Genomic DNA, 13,710 nt, shown 5'->3' with positions numbered 1-13,710 from the left:
CAATGACCCCAATGACCCTTCCTAAATCAAACGAATGCTAGAGGCCAAGACGCCTCATTACCAGAAAGCCAAGACTCCCGAACGCCGAAATACGAAATCCTCAAGACCTCGAGGTTGTAGCTCTTTTGGTTGTTGTGACCCTTCTCCCGTTTCTCGTGATGTCATCCCAACATGCCTCTCTCCCTATGCCCATCCCCGTATCCCGTTTTGTTGTCTTTGACCTAGGAGCTCCCAAGTACATCTCGAATCGAAGTAGGAAAGCGATGTTCATCATGCGAACCAATCTAAGACAGATGGTTGGCGGCTGGGCGGCGTGTGTTGCTAGCCAATACGCTCTAGCTGCATCGATTGGTCAGCCCGTGTAGTTGCAAGGAGATGTAGTGTGCGTTAAACCATGAGAGTGGTATCGCTGCTGTCTGGTGCAACTGGCGACGATCCTGCTGAGTAGTCCTCATCGTTCTCATCGTCTTCATACGGCGCCGGAATATGGAAGACGGTACCGTATGCGGGCGGCGGGGTATTCCCTTCGAAAGCAAGAAGCGGTCTTGCAGTAGGATCCTCGCGCTCATATCGAGGCAACGGCTCCGACTGGTCCCGAAAGCCGCGCAGGTTGGGCACCGTTCGTAGGTTGTCTCCGTAGTAGTATTGTGGTGGACTGTACCGGGCATCGAGGTAGGCGACGAGCGTATTGGTTCCGAGCGCTATGCCTCCGAAGAAGATGAAGCTGAGAAAAATCAAGAAGAGTGCTTGAGGGAGGTGCATGTCCCAGGGGCTGCCGTGCAAGTCTTCCATGGCCTTAAGTTTGGAGTCGGAGATGCTGAAGTCGTGGATGGCGAAGAAGTAGTCAATGCGTCTGTCAGGAATGTACATATTGTCGTCTGGTGTAGGTGCTGATTCTGTTTTGATGTGTATTTGGGTTGAGCTCAGGCCTGAAGAGATAATTTTCGGGTGTATGGCAAAAAAGCGTGGTTATCTTTTTTTTCAAGAAGGCAGAAACAGAATTGTGGATGTATCCTTTAGGAGAATGCACACAGCCAGGTAAAAGCTGGTCTTTGAGTGGGAGCGTGAAAAGTATTTATTCTACAGTTCCAGGTCTTTCTCCGGAAGGAGGTAATCAAGCTTCACGATTACTGTTGTTGCCGAATTAAGGTGGTCTATAGACTTCCCAGGGACCTGTCTCTCTCTCTCTCTCTCTCTCTCTCTCAAGGAGGCACCTTGGTACCATAATGTAGGACAAGCTTTCCTGTCGCCCACGGCTCGTCCATGGACGAACACCTGGAGGATGGGAGTGTTGCGGCCGGGTAGTAATGCAGTATTACTCGATGAAAAATGAGGATGACCCGAGGCGGAGACAGTAAGAGATCGAGCTTCTTATTGAGTGTAGAATAAGAAATTGAACAAATGAGTTTCAATATTCTTTCCATTGGCAAGCACTTGCGAAGCTACATGTGCGCAGAACAATCCCCGTCAATGTGACATCAATCTCACTCGGCAGAGAAGCTGCGACCTTAATGTTGTCCATCTTTATTTTATGCCTCTGGCTTTCTTCCGTGAATGTTGTAACTATCATTAGATGTTAGCTCATATGAATTCCAAGAACAACTTGTTACTAACACTGTCCAGTACCCATGTATAGACTTGTCTTTCAGGTCCTTTCGGACGTCGACCAGGAAGGCCTGCACCTCTTCCTTTGTCCAGTTGTGTATGCGCGTGAAGGCGGCCATAGTAAAGCCCTCCACACCAGAAGACATATTCTCATGGTTCCACATTCCGAGTTCCTTGTACTTGGGATCCCTAGCCCATGCGTTCGAGGGCCATTTGTCGCTCTGGATTGCAACATCAACGAATCCGACCTCTCTCATCATCTCTGCGAGCGGTTCGATGTGCTGGTAGGGTCTTCCAAACTTGATGGATGCATCGTAAATCAGGTCGACACATCTGGAGACAGCATGTTCCGACTTCAGGGTACCATCGTCGGACTTGACGAACACATCGTACTCCTGCAGCTCGAGGAAACCTCCCGATTTGAGGTTGCTGTGAAAAAATGAGTCAACAACCATAATTCACTTTCGTCTGACTCTTTCTGGACAAGGGCTTCTTACTCAAAACACTTCTTGATGTAGACCTTCCAATCGGTGATTGAGGAGTTCATCGCCCGTGTGTGGATGTAATCGAACGGCTGCGAGTAGACCCAAGGCTCTTCTAGGTCATCAATCTCGAACTTGACGTTAGGAGGGATGCTTTACGGTGTCAGTGTTACGGAACCAGAGGCAAATGCAGTCTCCAGAATGGCTAATAGCTGAATTTGACTTTTGTATCAGGTACCTACAACTGTGGCATGGAAGGAGAAAGATCGATGCCGAGGATCTGATTTTGTCATTACTTTAGCTTTGCGCCATGGGAGTCACTTATGAGTATGTACTTCAGCTTCAGGGTGCTCCTCTCCAAAATCAACTGCCCAGATTCCAGTGCCAGTGCCGACATCAAGAACCCTCATCACCTTCGAGTCGGGGGCATTCGGCGGTGCGAGACCCAGCTTGTTATCCCAGGTCAGAAGGAAAAGGTTGTGTTGCAAATCTGTCTTACTCATCAGTGTAGTTCAGACCAGTTGAAATACAAGGACTTACCCAGCCTATCAGACTCCGATGCGTCATTGGGAATATGGTATTCTGCATCATCGATGTCAGGTGTGCTCCTATTGCCGATGTTTCATTGAGTCAAGACTCACGGCCATCCTTGTACTTGTGGTACGTTCGACCATTCTCGAGTCGAAAATCAAGAATGGAGGACGTAATACTCGTGCTCGATGAAGCGATGCTCTGTCGTTGATCATTAGCTTGACCACGTCCAGAGTATGGACACCAAGAATCGAACTCACCTCACCAAGCTCCGACGTATTGTCATCAAGGGCCTGATCCGTGTCAACGATTGATAAGAAACAAGGTCTTGCGTCTTTCACTGTACATCTTGCGGAACAATGTGTCCTGGGCCTTTGACGGTGGCCAGGTTCGTGGCAGCAGGGGCTGCGCTTGTGGTGTTGCTGAACATGGTCGGAAATGGAACAAGAACAAAGGTGTCGAACTTTGAGGTCAGGGTCTTCACCGCAAACGATCTGGCAATGTTTCCTCAAGATTTGTATTCACTTTGAGGATGAGGAGATCACAACAGTGATCTGTTTAGCACGTGTCCTCAAGAGCTTTATTCATTTCTATTTTACCCCTCTCCTTGGCTGGAGACAAGTATGCATGTTGGCGGCGAAGATACTATTCACGGCGAATGCAAGGTTCGTAAACACGGAACCAACGCACGTACCTGGACGAATCGGTCAGGTAAAATACGACGTGGAGCTTATTGCCATGATGCAGGATATAGTTATGAATATGCAGTGCACAGTTGTTTGTGAGTGTGTTGGTATCTCACTTTTAATAATTACAAAAAAGAACTTTTCACGCCAAGAGCAGAATATAGCATTGTGATTTGATGTTCACAGCCGAAAGGCATTGGTTTTTGAGGAAGTATGTGGATTGAGCTCAATATCTCAAACGGAGGACCCGCGGTCCCGCAAGCCATGACAACTAACTAAGCACTATCGCATACCATGAGGTTTCTAGAGGTTGTCAAGATGACATGCCTGGTCGATTTCAGTTCAAAAGGGTCGCTCTTTAGGAAGCAAAGTACCCGAACGGGTGCATCTTCTTAGTGTTGCTGTTCCCAAGGTTGGAACAAACTCAAATCTTCATCTAGTACCATTTCCATCATCAGCGGCCTCGGTAGGACTGTTAATCTCAGATTGATATCACCTTGTCTCCCTCATGCTTTCTTCCAAACACAGATTAGCTAACTCACGTCGTCAGCTTCGATGCGGGGAGATAGTAGGCATGAATATGCTGATCTCTCAAATCCTTTCGCACGTTAATGAGAAACAGCTGAACTTCTTTCTGGGTCCAATGATGTGCCCTTGTGAGAGGGGCCATTGTAAACCCCTCGAAGCCGTTGCAGAAGTTTTCGTTATTCCGGATTCCCAATTCCTTGAATATGGGATCCTTCGGCCAGGAGTTTGAAGGCCACTTGAAGATATGCATCTCCACGTCTATAATGCCGACCTCCTCCATCACTTTCACCAAGGGCCGGATCTCCTGTTAAGGGCATCCCATCATGACCGAAGCGTCGTAAATGAGGTTGAGGCACTTTGTTAGGGCACTGTCTGTTCTCAAGCACCTTTAAGAGCACATTCATATGTTGTGTGTCTCAAACAAATCGTCTACTCAACTCTCCAAGTTCCAATGAAGTATCACCCGTGACCTATGGCTCTTAGCTCTGTTGCCAGTTTGTAACTTCCCAGCATACCTCATCCGCGACTAGCCCAGCCACGCTGTTGGCTTGGACAGTGGGCGCGACATTCACCGCGTCTGGCACAGCAGAAGAGTCGGCCACAAGCATTGTTGCAGAAGACACTAGAGCAGCGTTGAGCGAACCTTTGCTAGCTTTTTCGGAAGTGAGGTTTGTGTAATTGATGTAAAGGAATAAAAAACCAAATGACCAGTGCAAGTGATTTAATGCCATCCAGGGTACAGGCAATTTGTTTGCTTCTCATAGCTCTTCTCCTTGGCCGGATTCAATTGTGCGGGATCACGGCGAAAATGCTCTCTGCAGCGAGGAAACATCCGCGGAAAAGAAAGCAACGCGCGTAACATAGCCAACCCACCCCCGCCCGGAAGCATGGAGCTCGTACGATAACATTATGCAGTTGGTTGTGATGTCTGATGCATGGCAAGGTAGCTCATGCATGGAAGTCATGTCGTTGGACCACATGACGGGGATATTTCCGACACTTTCCAGCTGCAGCAGCTTGTCGTCTTCGTGGTATTTTCCAAAAGTTTGACACGGATGATACGTTGCGGCTCACTTGGGTGTGGCTTGGTGAGGCTTAGAGTAGGTGTAATTCAGGGAACTCGTGAGGGGCGCCTTCTACGGTTCATCCAGACTCGGGCACCACCCAGAGTTCAGACGATTGGGCTTGTCAGACGATGGCGTAAATAAGTTAATTCGATAGACGTATGTGCGCCATGCAATGAAGTTCGGGACGGATTCTGGACACAACAAAGAGAAAACAGCACAAGCAACTGGGGGATAGGGAGTATTTCGAAGCAACTCGTTGGCGAGAGCCAGCTAGGATAATTATGTGAACGTGTAAGTTTGAAGACAAGCGTCCAGCAGAACCCGTCCGATGTTGTAGACCGGCGGGGCTATTCCGATCCATCATCTCAACAACCCGCTGTTTGAGTTCAGCTAAACCGTCGGGTTGACAGATGCAAGACTGGCAACCCCGGATTCGAGACTCAATAACGGCGTATAGCGTATACGATTCAGCTCACCCCCCAATTATTATGGATCATTTGGATTAGTCAATTCCACACAGAAAGGATTTGGGTACTGATGGCCTGCTCCCGACGCGCTCCACAACGGCCTCGGGAAACCCTTGGCGGCCTATTCCATACAGATGCAGCATTTACCGAGAATCGGGGGCGACTAACGTCCCGAGCCGTCGGCCGTGCCAGCCAGAATGGTAATGCCGTCAATATCGAGCCCCACTCAACATGCTCCGTCTCTCGATCGTGTAAGCCGTCACTACACCATTGAGATATCCTCGTCAAAACTGAGACCGAGTTGTTAGCTGCATTGGACAAGTATATAAGCTAAAGATCGTGGTCTTCGAGGTCTCAATTACACCAACACAGTTTTTTCGCTTCAGTGATGGTATTACCAAATTCTGGATTCTGATAATTTAATCGTCGAAAAAGCGCCCGCCATGACTCTCATAGCTCAAGAAAACAACGGCACTTCTGCAAAAGATGGTGTTCCCAAACCAATGCACGAAAGCACTTTCTTAGACGGTGTACTCCGATGGCCCTCTACAGGACTCAAGGTCCTCGTCGTTGGTGGTGGGCCTGCCGGCCTGCTGACCGCTCTCGAGTGCTGGAAAAAGGGACACGATGTCGAAGTTGTGGAAAAGAACAGCAAAAACTCTACAATTGGTGAGCCTTGGTTTCGATACATGAAGCAAAAAAACCGAATAATCAGAGGCAAATGGGTCAGCTGACACTCGGACATAGGCGATGTGATTTTCATCGGCCCATCTGCTCTCGCAACTTTCAAGGACTACCCGAGCATGCTTGAGGAATATCACCGCCAATCATGGGATGCGTTTTGTTCATACCGAAGACTTGATGGTGAAGAAGTGTGTCCTCCTCAAGAATTTGAGTACAATAGAGACGATGTCCAGCCCCATGTTGCTTGGCCCCTGAGAATCAGGACTATGGTCAGCCGACCAGGCATGTCAATCATGTTCTACGACCAGTGCATGCGTCTAGGCATCCCGGTTAAGTTTGGCGTGAATGTCATTGACTACATCGAGAATGCTGCCGAAGGAACAGGCACTGCTGTCACAGCTGATGGCCAGCGATTGACGGCTGACATTGTGGTTGCTGCCGATGGTCTCGGCACTAAGTCGCACAAAGTGGTCATGGGAGAAGCAATCAGAGCCGTTCCCACAGGATTCGTCATTTGCCGCATCTTCTACCGCCTTGACCCGGTGAAGAACAAGAACCTCTATGAGAAGCTGATCAAAACAACACGACCTGATCTCCGCACTCACTCCGGGTAAGTTTCTTGCAGACGATTGATGAAACTTTCAGTATACTGACTTGTGATATTGTAGTGACGATTTCCATTGCATCTTTATCACCGCTAATGACTCCATTGTCATCGCGATCACGATGCCGGTATGCCCTTGCCCTCCGACTACTCTCGCAATCGATATTGTTCTCCCTGTAAAAGAATTGACTAATCACTGCCGTTTTAGGACGATGGGACCGCCTCAGAGTCTTGGGCCGAGACCATTACTGGTGACGAGTTCGTCAGTAAACTACCAGTGACCGAAGGGTGGGATCCTTTGATTTTGGAAGGCATTCGCAACATCCCCGAGAACAGCATCGTCAAATGGCAGCTCTGTTGGCGTGACCCTCAGCCCAAGTGGACATCGCCCGAGGGTCGGATTCTTCAGCTTGGTGATAGTGCGCACGCTTTCATTCCATCTTCGATATCCGGCGCATCCACAGCGCTGGAGGACGCTCAATCTCTTGCGGAATGCTTGCGGCTTGCAGGAAAGAAGGATGCGAACATCGGAACCAAGGTTCATGAACTGTTGCGGTATGTTTAGCTTCATGCACGTGCACGTGGCATGCGATCCCTCGAGCTAGACTGACTTGGGATTAAATTTCTAGCATCCGACGCGCTTCTACACTCCAGCGTCTCGGATTCGCCAATCGACGAGAGATGCACCGCAAGGGTGGTTTTGAAGAGGTTATGAAATCTGCAGCAAAGGGCGGCCCGATGGGACTTGGTAAATGGATATGGACTCACGACCCTGCGAAGTACGCCACTGAAAAGTTTGCCGAAGGCCGCAGCCATCTCGAGAATGGCACTCCCTTTGAGCACACAAATCTTCCGAAAGGGTTCAAATGGGAACCCAACTGGACCATGCAGGAGGAGACTGAGAAAGAGAAACAGGGGATTCACACCCCTGACCTGAAAATGAATGGTGACTGGAGCATCTACTAGACCTGCAGTCAGGCTTATAGAATGAGACACACATATAGAGGCCTAGAATCAATAGACTATGTTTTCAAACACGAAATCAGTCAACTTAATCCTGACTCAACACCTCGGCCGACGACACGGCGAGGCTCAAAGGGGAGGCATGCAATCAGTCTGGTTACCCAGGGTAAATGATGCGGAGAGCTGAAGTAGGCTGCAAATACAGGTGATCCGACGTCATAAGATAGAAATCATGATCAAATGTTGAGGTGGAGCGCCGCCGAGCGTTGGTCCATCGCAGGAGGAGCGCCGCCGGGCCCCAGCGAAATTCGATTTGTAAACTGATTGAATTTGTCAACCGATTCGATTTGTAAAATTGTTTGATTTGTAAACCCAGCTGACCAGCGATAATCACCATGATCCTTCCTGCCAGCCGCTGTTAGCACTTGAGCCGTCGCTTACAGGTTGCTCAATCTAGACAACAATCGGAGCTCTTACTTTGAACTACTTTACGAGATAAAGTGGGTCACATCACCAAAGAGTACAATTGGCTCAGGATGCCAGTTTAGACGCGGCCTGTTGATCCTTTGTCGTTGAAGTTCTAGCTGTAACCTGGCACAAGGCACGGATGTGGCTGCAGGAGGTGCTTACACCTTATGGACGCCACGTCTGTTGTCCGGACATTGGCGCGGGGGCTGAAGTATATATGATGGAGAAGTCCGACAACACCACGGGGATCATTCCCCGACCTTGTTCATCGGAACCGACCGCTCTCTTACAATTTTGCAAAGAGTCCACTAGAAGACGAAGCAGCGATGGATTCGAAAGCAATTTTCAGAGTCGACGGCATCGTCGCCGTGATCACAGGCGGCGGGACAGGTATGCATCCTCCGTTAAGATGTTGATGAGCCCAGTTCTAAGACCGCATCTAGGCATCGGCCTCACAATGGCGAGGGCACTGGTATCTCAAGGTGCCGCCAAGGTCTACATCCTTGGGCGCCGTCTTCAGGTGCTTGAGGCCGCAGCCAAAGAACATCCCAACCTGATCCCGCACAAATGCGACGTCACCTCAAAGGAAGACCTCCAATCCATTGTCAACCGTATCACTAAGGAAGTCGGCTATGTCAACCTCGTCATCGCCAATTCAGGTGTTCTTGGTCCTTCGGTTCGCTTCAACCCGGCGCATTCCGTGTCCGATCTGAAGAAGATTCTCTTCGATGACTTTTCTATGACGGAAATGACGGAGGTTCTGCATGTGAACATCACAGCTGCCTTTTTCACCATGTCAGCCTTCCTTGAACTCCTTGATGCCGGTAACAAGAATGCTCTCAAGGGTGGTTTCGGCAAGCCGGACCAGGAAGGCAGCGACGTTATCGCTATTCAGAGTCAAGTCATCTTTACGAGCAGTATTTCGGCTTTCAGTCGGCATTTCTCCTCGACACCCCCGTATTTGGCTAGCAAGACTGCCATCATGCAGCTCACTAAGCAGGCCAGCAGCCAATTGGCTAGACATGGCATTCGAGTGAACGGAATTGCCCCTGGACGTAAGTATCACCGTTCTGATCCTGCAGCTCAATTCCACAAAACTAACAGACTCCAGTATTCCCCTCAGAAATTGCTGCTGGGCTCATCGGTGACCGCAAGCCAGAGACGGAGTCTCCTGATGATACGAAGTTCATTCCTGCGAGGAGGTTTGGAGGGGATGAGGAGATGACCGGAGCAATTCTCTACCTCACCAGTCGATCCGGCAGCTATTCAAATGGCTCGATCATGGTCATCGATGGCGGCCGGTTGAGCGCTATGGCTAGTTCCTACTAGAAGTATTGTAGTTCTTAGTGTCGATGAGTTGTGATCGTTAATTGAGGGGGTTCGCAGCCCCATGCCTGAATATCATGTTATAACATCGATGAATGCAAATTTGATAGAGATAACCAAACACCATAGGGCAGAAACGGAGATTTCATATCGCTATCTCAAGTCTAATCATGTAAACAGATCTTGATATCGGAGTTGCCGCATGCCGCATCATGTCTATCGATAAGTGACCTATCATCAGTCTGCTAAGATGAAGGAAATGGACATACAGGTTCTGTGATTACCCGGGCTGGCCGAGATCATGACAATAGAGAGTATTGTGTTCAATTACAGGACAAAGTAACAGCCAATGCGTCTCGTTCAACTTGCAATGCATCGTGATTTCAACATGAAATACCGATTCGCCAACAAAGGCCAATCCAACGACCTTCAGCTACCCACAGAACCAATGCCCAGTACCTTCCTATTTGTGCATGACGAGAAATACACACACAAAGACTAGACCTCGGTCTCTGATATCTCACAAACATGTTGTCTCTGGCGAGGTGTTACCAATCGCCGCTGTTGATCAGGAGATAATAATGAAGCAACCCACCGGCATCCGAATGCAGAGGCAAACCCACGATTCTACAAGCAACTTCTTGGAGTCCTATTTCCAGATTTTCTTGGCACCATCAACTTCGCATAAGCCCCCTGCAAAATCTCGGACAGTATCAAGTTTCCACTTACATCGCCCGCCCTACTTAACGTAAGCCAGAAGCAACTCTGCCCCTCGTCAACACCTGTAGGCATGAATGGCCTCTCAACCTCCAACGAGGCTGAGCGCGGTCAACTATGTACTGCCTCTCTTCCGAGTCTATTTTGGGGAGAAACTCGTTGATGAGTTCCGCCGACAGCGCGAGACAGATGAGAACGACGTGATGACACGAATGTTCAGGGCCGCTTGCGAGGGTCAGCTTGACGGCTTGATGAAGAATATCCTAAATAAACACGGTGTTGGTGATGAATATCACGTTCCTGATTGGATGCGCAGAGCGGCAAAGAAGCTGCACAGACTAGCGGATGGCTCTTCATTCCGGAAATGGCAACGGAGTCGTCGGCGCAAGGCCAGGGGCACAGTTGCGAGACGTTTGGTGAAAGTTGAACTCTTCCAAATGACGTTTCCAAGTAGTGACTGGGAAGCTGGACTTCAAAGAGAACCACTATTTTACCTCGGTGTATACCAGCACTTGTACGACCTTCGTCGGGGAAATCTGAGCGCTGCATTCGACGCCGTCTTAGATGATCAGCTTCGTTGGGGCTTCCGTGCCAACTACCTCGTGGCAAACATCGCAGAATTGCGAAGATTTTGGCCGGCAAACGGGAACTGCTTCATATTCTCTTTCCGAGACTGGAGGTGTGTTGGTTCCCGCACCATGTACATGATACGTATGCAGCAGTACAGGGTATTGACCTCCTACATTCGAAGCACGACAATCTTTCCAAAGCGGCACATGGTAGCTGAGGGTAAGAGAAACGATGCGAATACCGGTCTTGCTTGTCGGGCGATGACGTATATTGTAACTAGGATCATTGACGCCTGTGTTCCGGATCACGAGTGGCCAAATATGGTGTTGCAGATGCAGGCCCTCGGAGATAGATTGGAGGAGTCCCACAAGGACAGTAGGATCTGTGAAATCAGGGAATTGTTGTCGAATTAAGTCCCAATCCTCTTTTCAAGACACGACGGTCACATTACCGAAGGCATTACCCTAGATAACCCCTAAACTTGAATAAGAAACTTCCCGTGACTAGTTAGTAATATAAAACTCCTGGTGGTGGCTGATCTATCGAAACTGATCCCCTCAGATTAAAGTAGACAAAGTAGGCTTCCGTTCAGACTTAGGGCGTCAAAGTGTTCATAAATTTGTCAAAGTGCCTTTCCTCTTTGTGAGTCATTTGAAGATATAGTTTAGGTTTCTTGATATCAAGGTACACTCAAGGAGGGGTTTTTAACGTATGCTTTGGGCGCAACATTCAAAACCCGTAGAGGTACAGACATTCTAGTTTCTCCGCGGCGTCAAGCCCAGAAACACGTGCTGAAAATTTACCCACTTGAATACTTTATATAATAAGGTAGCTACTTGAAGGCAGAGGAGGTGTTTTCGAGCAACAAAGTCTATCATACCCTCTAGATCGCGTACAACACAATCGTCCTCAGCATTCCGCCACATCAGATACCACAAAATGGCCTCCTTCCAGATCTTATCCGATTTACATCTCGAACACAACAACTACTCAAACTATCACATTGTACCAACAGCGCCATATCTGGCTTTGATCGGCGATATCGGATGTGTTAGAGATCCCGGCTTCATTGGCTTTCTCAGAAACTTGCTGGACCAATTTGAAATCGTCTTCTATGTCCTCGGGAATCACGAGCCTTATGGCTCCAGCTGGGATAATGCGTGGGAGGCGCTGGACAAATTCGAAAAAGCAATCGAAACGAACGGAAGAAAAATCTTCATAGCGCAGTTGGCGAGTTCGTCTTCATGTATCAGAGAGAATACCGAATTCCCGACAGCCACATAACAGTACTGGGATGCACACTATTTTCCAATGTCCCATCATCGAAGATGACACCAGTTAGCAATGGCCTAAACGACTTCCGTGAGATCGATGGCTGGACAGTCGAAGAGCATTGTCAATTACACAAGCAAGATCTAGCCTGGTTGAATGACAAAGTCAACGCCATATCCGCCGACTCTGACCGCAAGATTGTCATCTTCACGCACTACAGCCCGACCGAAGATATCCGTGCTGTTGAACCTTGTCATGCTCAAAGCGACATCAAATCTGGTTTCCAAACAGACTTGCGAAGCGAAGATTGTTGGAAGAGCCCTAATGTCAAGGTCTGGGCGTTCGGTCATACGCACTTTAACTGCGACTTCGTGGATAAGGCGACAGGGAAGCGACTCTACACCAACCAGAAGGGCTACTCGCAGGAACACTCCCCGGGCTTCACGGAAGGAGACGTGGTTCACGTGGATTGAGGCTCAAAAACGAGAATTTGGTCTCAAGCTTTCGGCTGTGGAAATGGTGGTTCCCTAGCCTCGTGAGAGGGTGGCAACCCTCAAAGATTTTCCTCCTTGGGTTGGGCATATGCAGCCTACCGTTCGTAGCCAAACCCTAGCCGCCCGGAAGAGAAAAAAATTCATTCGCCTGCCGCTTGATCAGCATATTTTCTCACAGGGGACTCAAGTGGAACGCAATTCTGATATTCCGCTCTGCAAAATGGTCAGCTTTCCGACTCGTCCCGACTCTCGCGTCCGTATTCAGTGGAGAGAATGGTCGGTCAGCTGTCGCAGGCTGCGAGACATTCGTTCTAGAAGAGGCCACGCTCGAGCTCACCGACTCGGTGGTACCACGACCCTCTTTTACCCCTTTCTCCCCCAAAGTCATACGTGCGGAGGATTTCGGAGGCTCTCCGGTGAGACTGAAGTGCGGGATGAACAGGAGGCAAGCATCGAAAAGTTTGGGACGGTCATCGGATGGTGCAAAACATGGAGAACTGGACACAATTCTGGGGGGCGATTGGGGAATCAGTCCCGGCGATTGAGCAAAAGGATGGAGAAAACTCGAAATAGATGGTAGCAGACGTGTTAAATCCAAGAAAGCCAAGACATCGCTCTCCATTTATCATTTCTCCTTTCCCCATCAAAGACGTTCGAGTCGGTCCGTTGAATACAGCGAGAGTCTTGGGCGATTCCCACTCGCAATCGGACCGTTACACTCCACATTCCACCCCGAGACTGCGGAGAACGGGGCATGCAATTTGGGGCCCCGACGCTCCGCGCATGGCGGTCAAGTTCCCCGGCTGCCCCGATGGAAGGCTGTCGGAAGTATTGCTACATAACTGATGTCCCATGGGGAGCTCCAGAAAGATGGGCGGAGAAGCATAATGGAAGCTTTAAACTGTACTGTGAAGCTATCGAACGAGGAAGCTGGAACCTGTGCAACAAATATGGAGAAGGCCAACAGGAATCTCAAAATACGGCATAACTTCTCAGCGGACGTGAGGCAGACTGTCAGATCACAGCCACTCACGCTTCTCCCTCATCGAGTAATACTTAGAATTCATATGAATATCTTAGAAACTTACAGCCAAATGCTTTCAAGTATTCTACTGTCAATGATAAACTTTACAAGATGGACCAACAAGCAGCACTTTAGGTAATGCCAGAGGCGTCCAGCGCGCTGAATCACGGAGGGATCGCAGGGATGGCATTGACTCGTGTTACGGAGTAGTAGTCTGCCCAG

The 13,710-nt window shown here is 49.1% G+C and overlaps 5 protein-coding genes across 5 annotated transcripts; 3 read left to right on the top strand and 2 right to left on the bottom strand.

Moving 5' to 3' along the window:
- Positions 1-387: 387 nt before the first annotated feature.
- On the bottom strand, positions 388-870 carry N0V96_002984 (uncharacterized protein; the record flags this gene model as incomplete). The annotated part of the gene is made up of 1 exon (XM_053189863.2): positions 388-870. One exon carries the CDS (start codon positions 868-870, stop codon positions 388-390), a length of 483 nt encoding a protein of 160 aa, XP_053052786.2.
- Positions 871-1,529: 659 nt separating this feature from the next.
- On the bottom strand, positions 1,530-3,048 carry N0V96_002983 (uncharacterized protein; the record flags this gene model as incomplete). Its single annotated transcript, XM_065756699.1, has 4 exons — positions 1,530-1,563; positions 1,627-2,017; positions 2,110-2,240; positions 2,960-3,048. 4 exons carry the CDS (start codon positions 3,046-3,048, stop codon positions 1,530-1,532), a joined length of 645 nt encoding a protein of 214 aa, XP_065614466.1.
- Positions 3,049-5,809: 2,761 nt separating this feature from the next.
- Positions 5,810-7,620, top strand: N0V96_002982 (uncharacterized protein; the record flags this gene model as incomplete). Its single annotated transcript, XM_065756698.1, has 5 exons — positions 5,810-6,035; positions 6,114-6,660; positions 6,719-6,782; positions 6,863-7,209; positions 7,284-7,620. 5 exons carry the CDS (start codon positions 5,810-5,812, stop codon positions 7,618-7,620), a joined length of 1,521 nt encoding a protein of 506 aa, XP_065614465.1.
- Positions 7,621-8,542: 922 nt separating this feature from the next.
- Positions 8,543-9,414, top strand: N0V96_002981 (uncharacterized protein; the record flags this gene model as incomplete). Its single annotated transcript, XM_053189866.1, has 2 exons — positions 8,543-9,140; positions 9,197-9,414. 2 exons carry the CDS (start codon positions 8,543-8,545, stop codon positions 9,412-9,414), a joined length of 816 nt encoding a protein of 271 aa, XP_053052789.1.
- Positions 9,415-11,854: 2,440 nt separating this feature from the next.
- Positions 11,855-12,443, top strand: N0V96_002980 (uncharacterized protein; the record flags this gene model as incomplete). The annotated part of the gene is made up of 2 exons (XM_065756697.1): positions 11,855-11,858; positions 11,926-12,443. 2 exons carry the CDS (start codon positions 11,855-11,857, stop codon positions 12,441-12,443), a joined length of 522 nt encoding a protein of 173 aa, XP_065614464.1.
- Positions 12,444-13,710: the final 1,267 nt, after the last annotated feature.

This window comes from Colletotrichum fioriniae (genome assembly GCF_027942845.1).
Source record: "Colletotrichum fioriniae strain IMI 355084 chromosome Unknown scaffold_3, whole genome shotgun sequence".
Classification (NCBI taxonomy): Eukaryota; Fungi; Ascomycota; class Sordariomycetes; order Glomerellales; family Glomerellaceae; genus Colletotrichum; species Colletotrichum fioriniae.
This window is presented reverse-complemented; position numbering and strand designations above follow the sequence as displayed.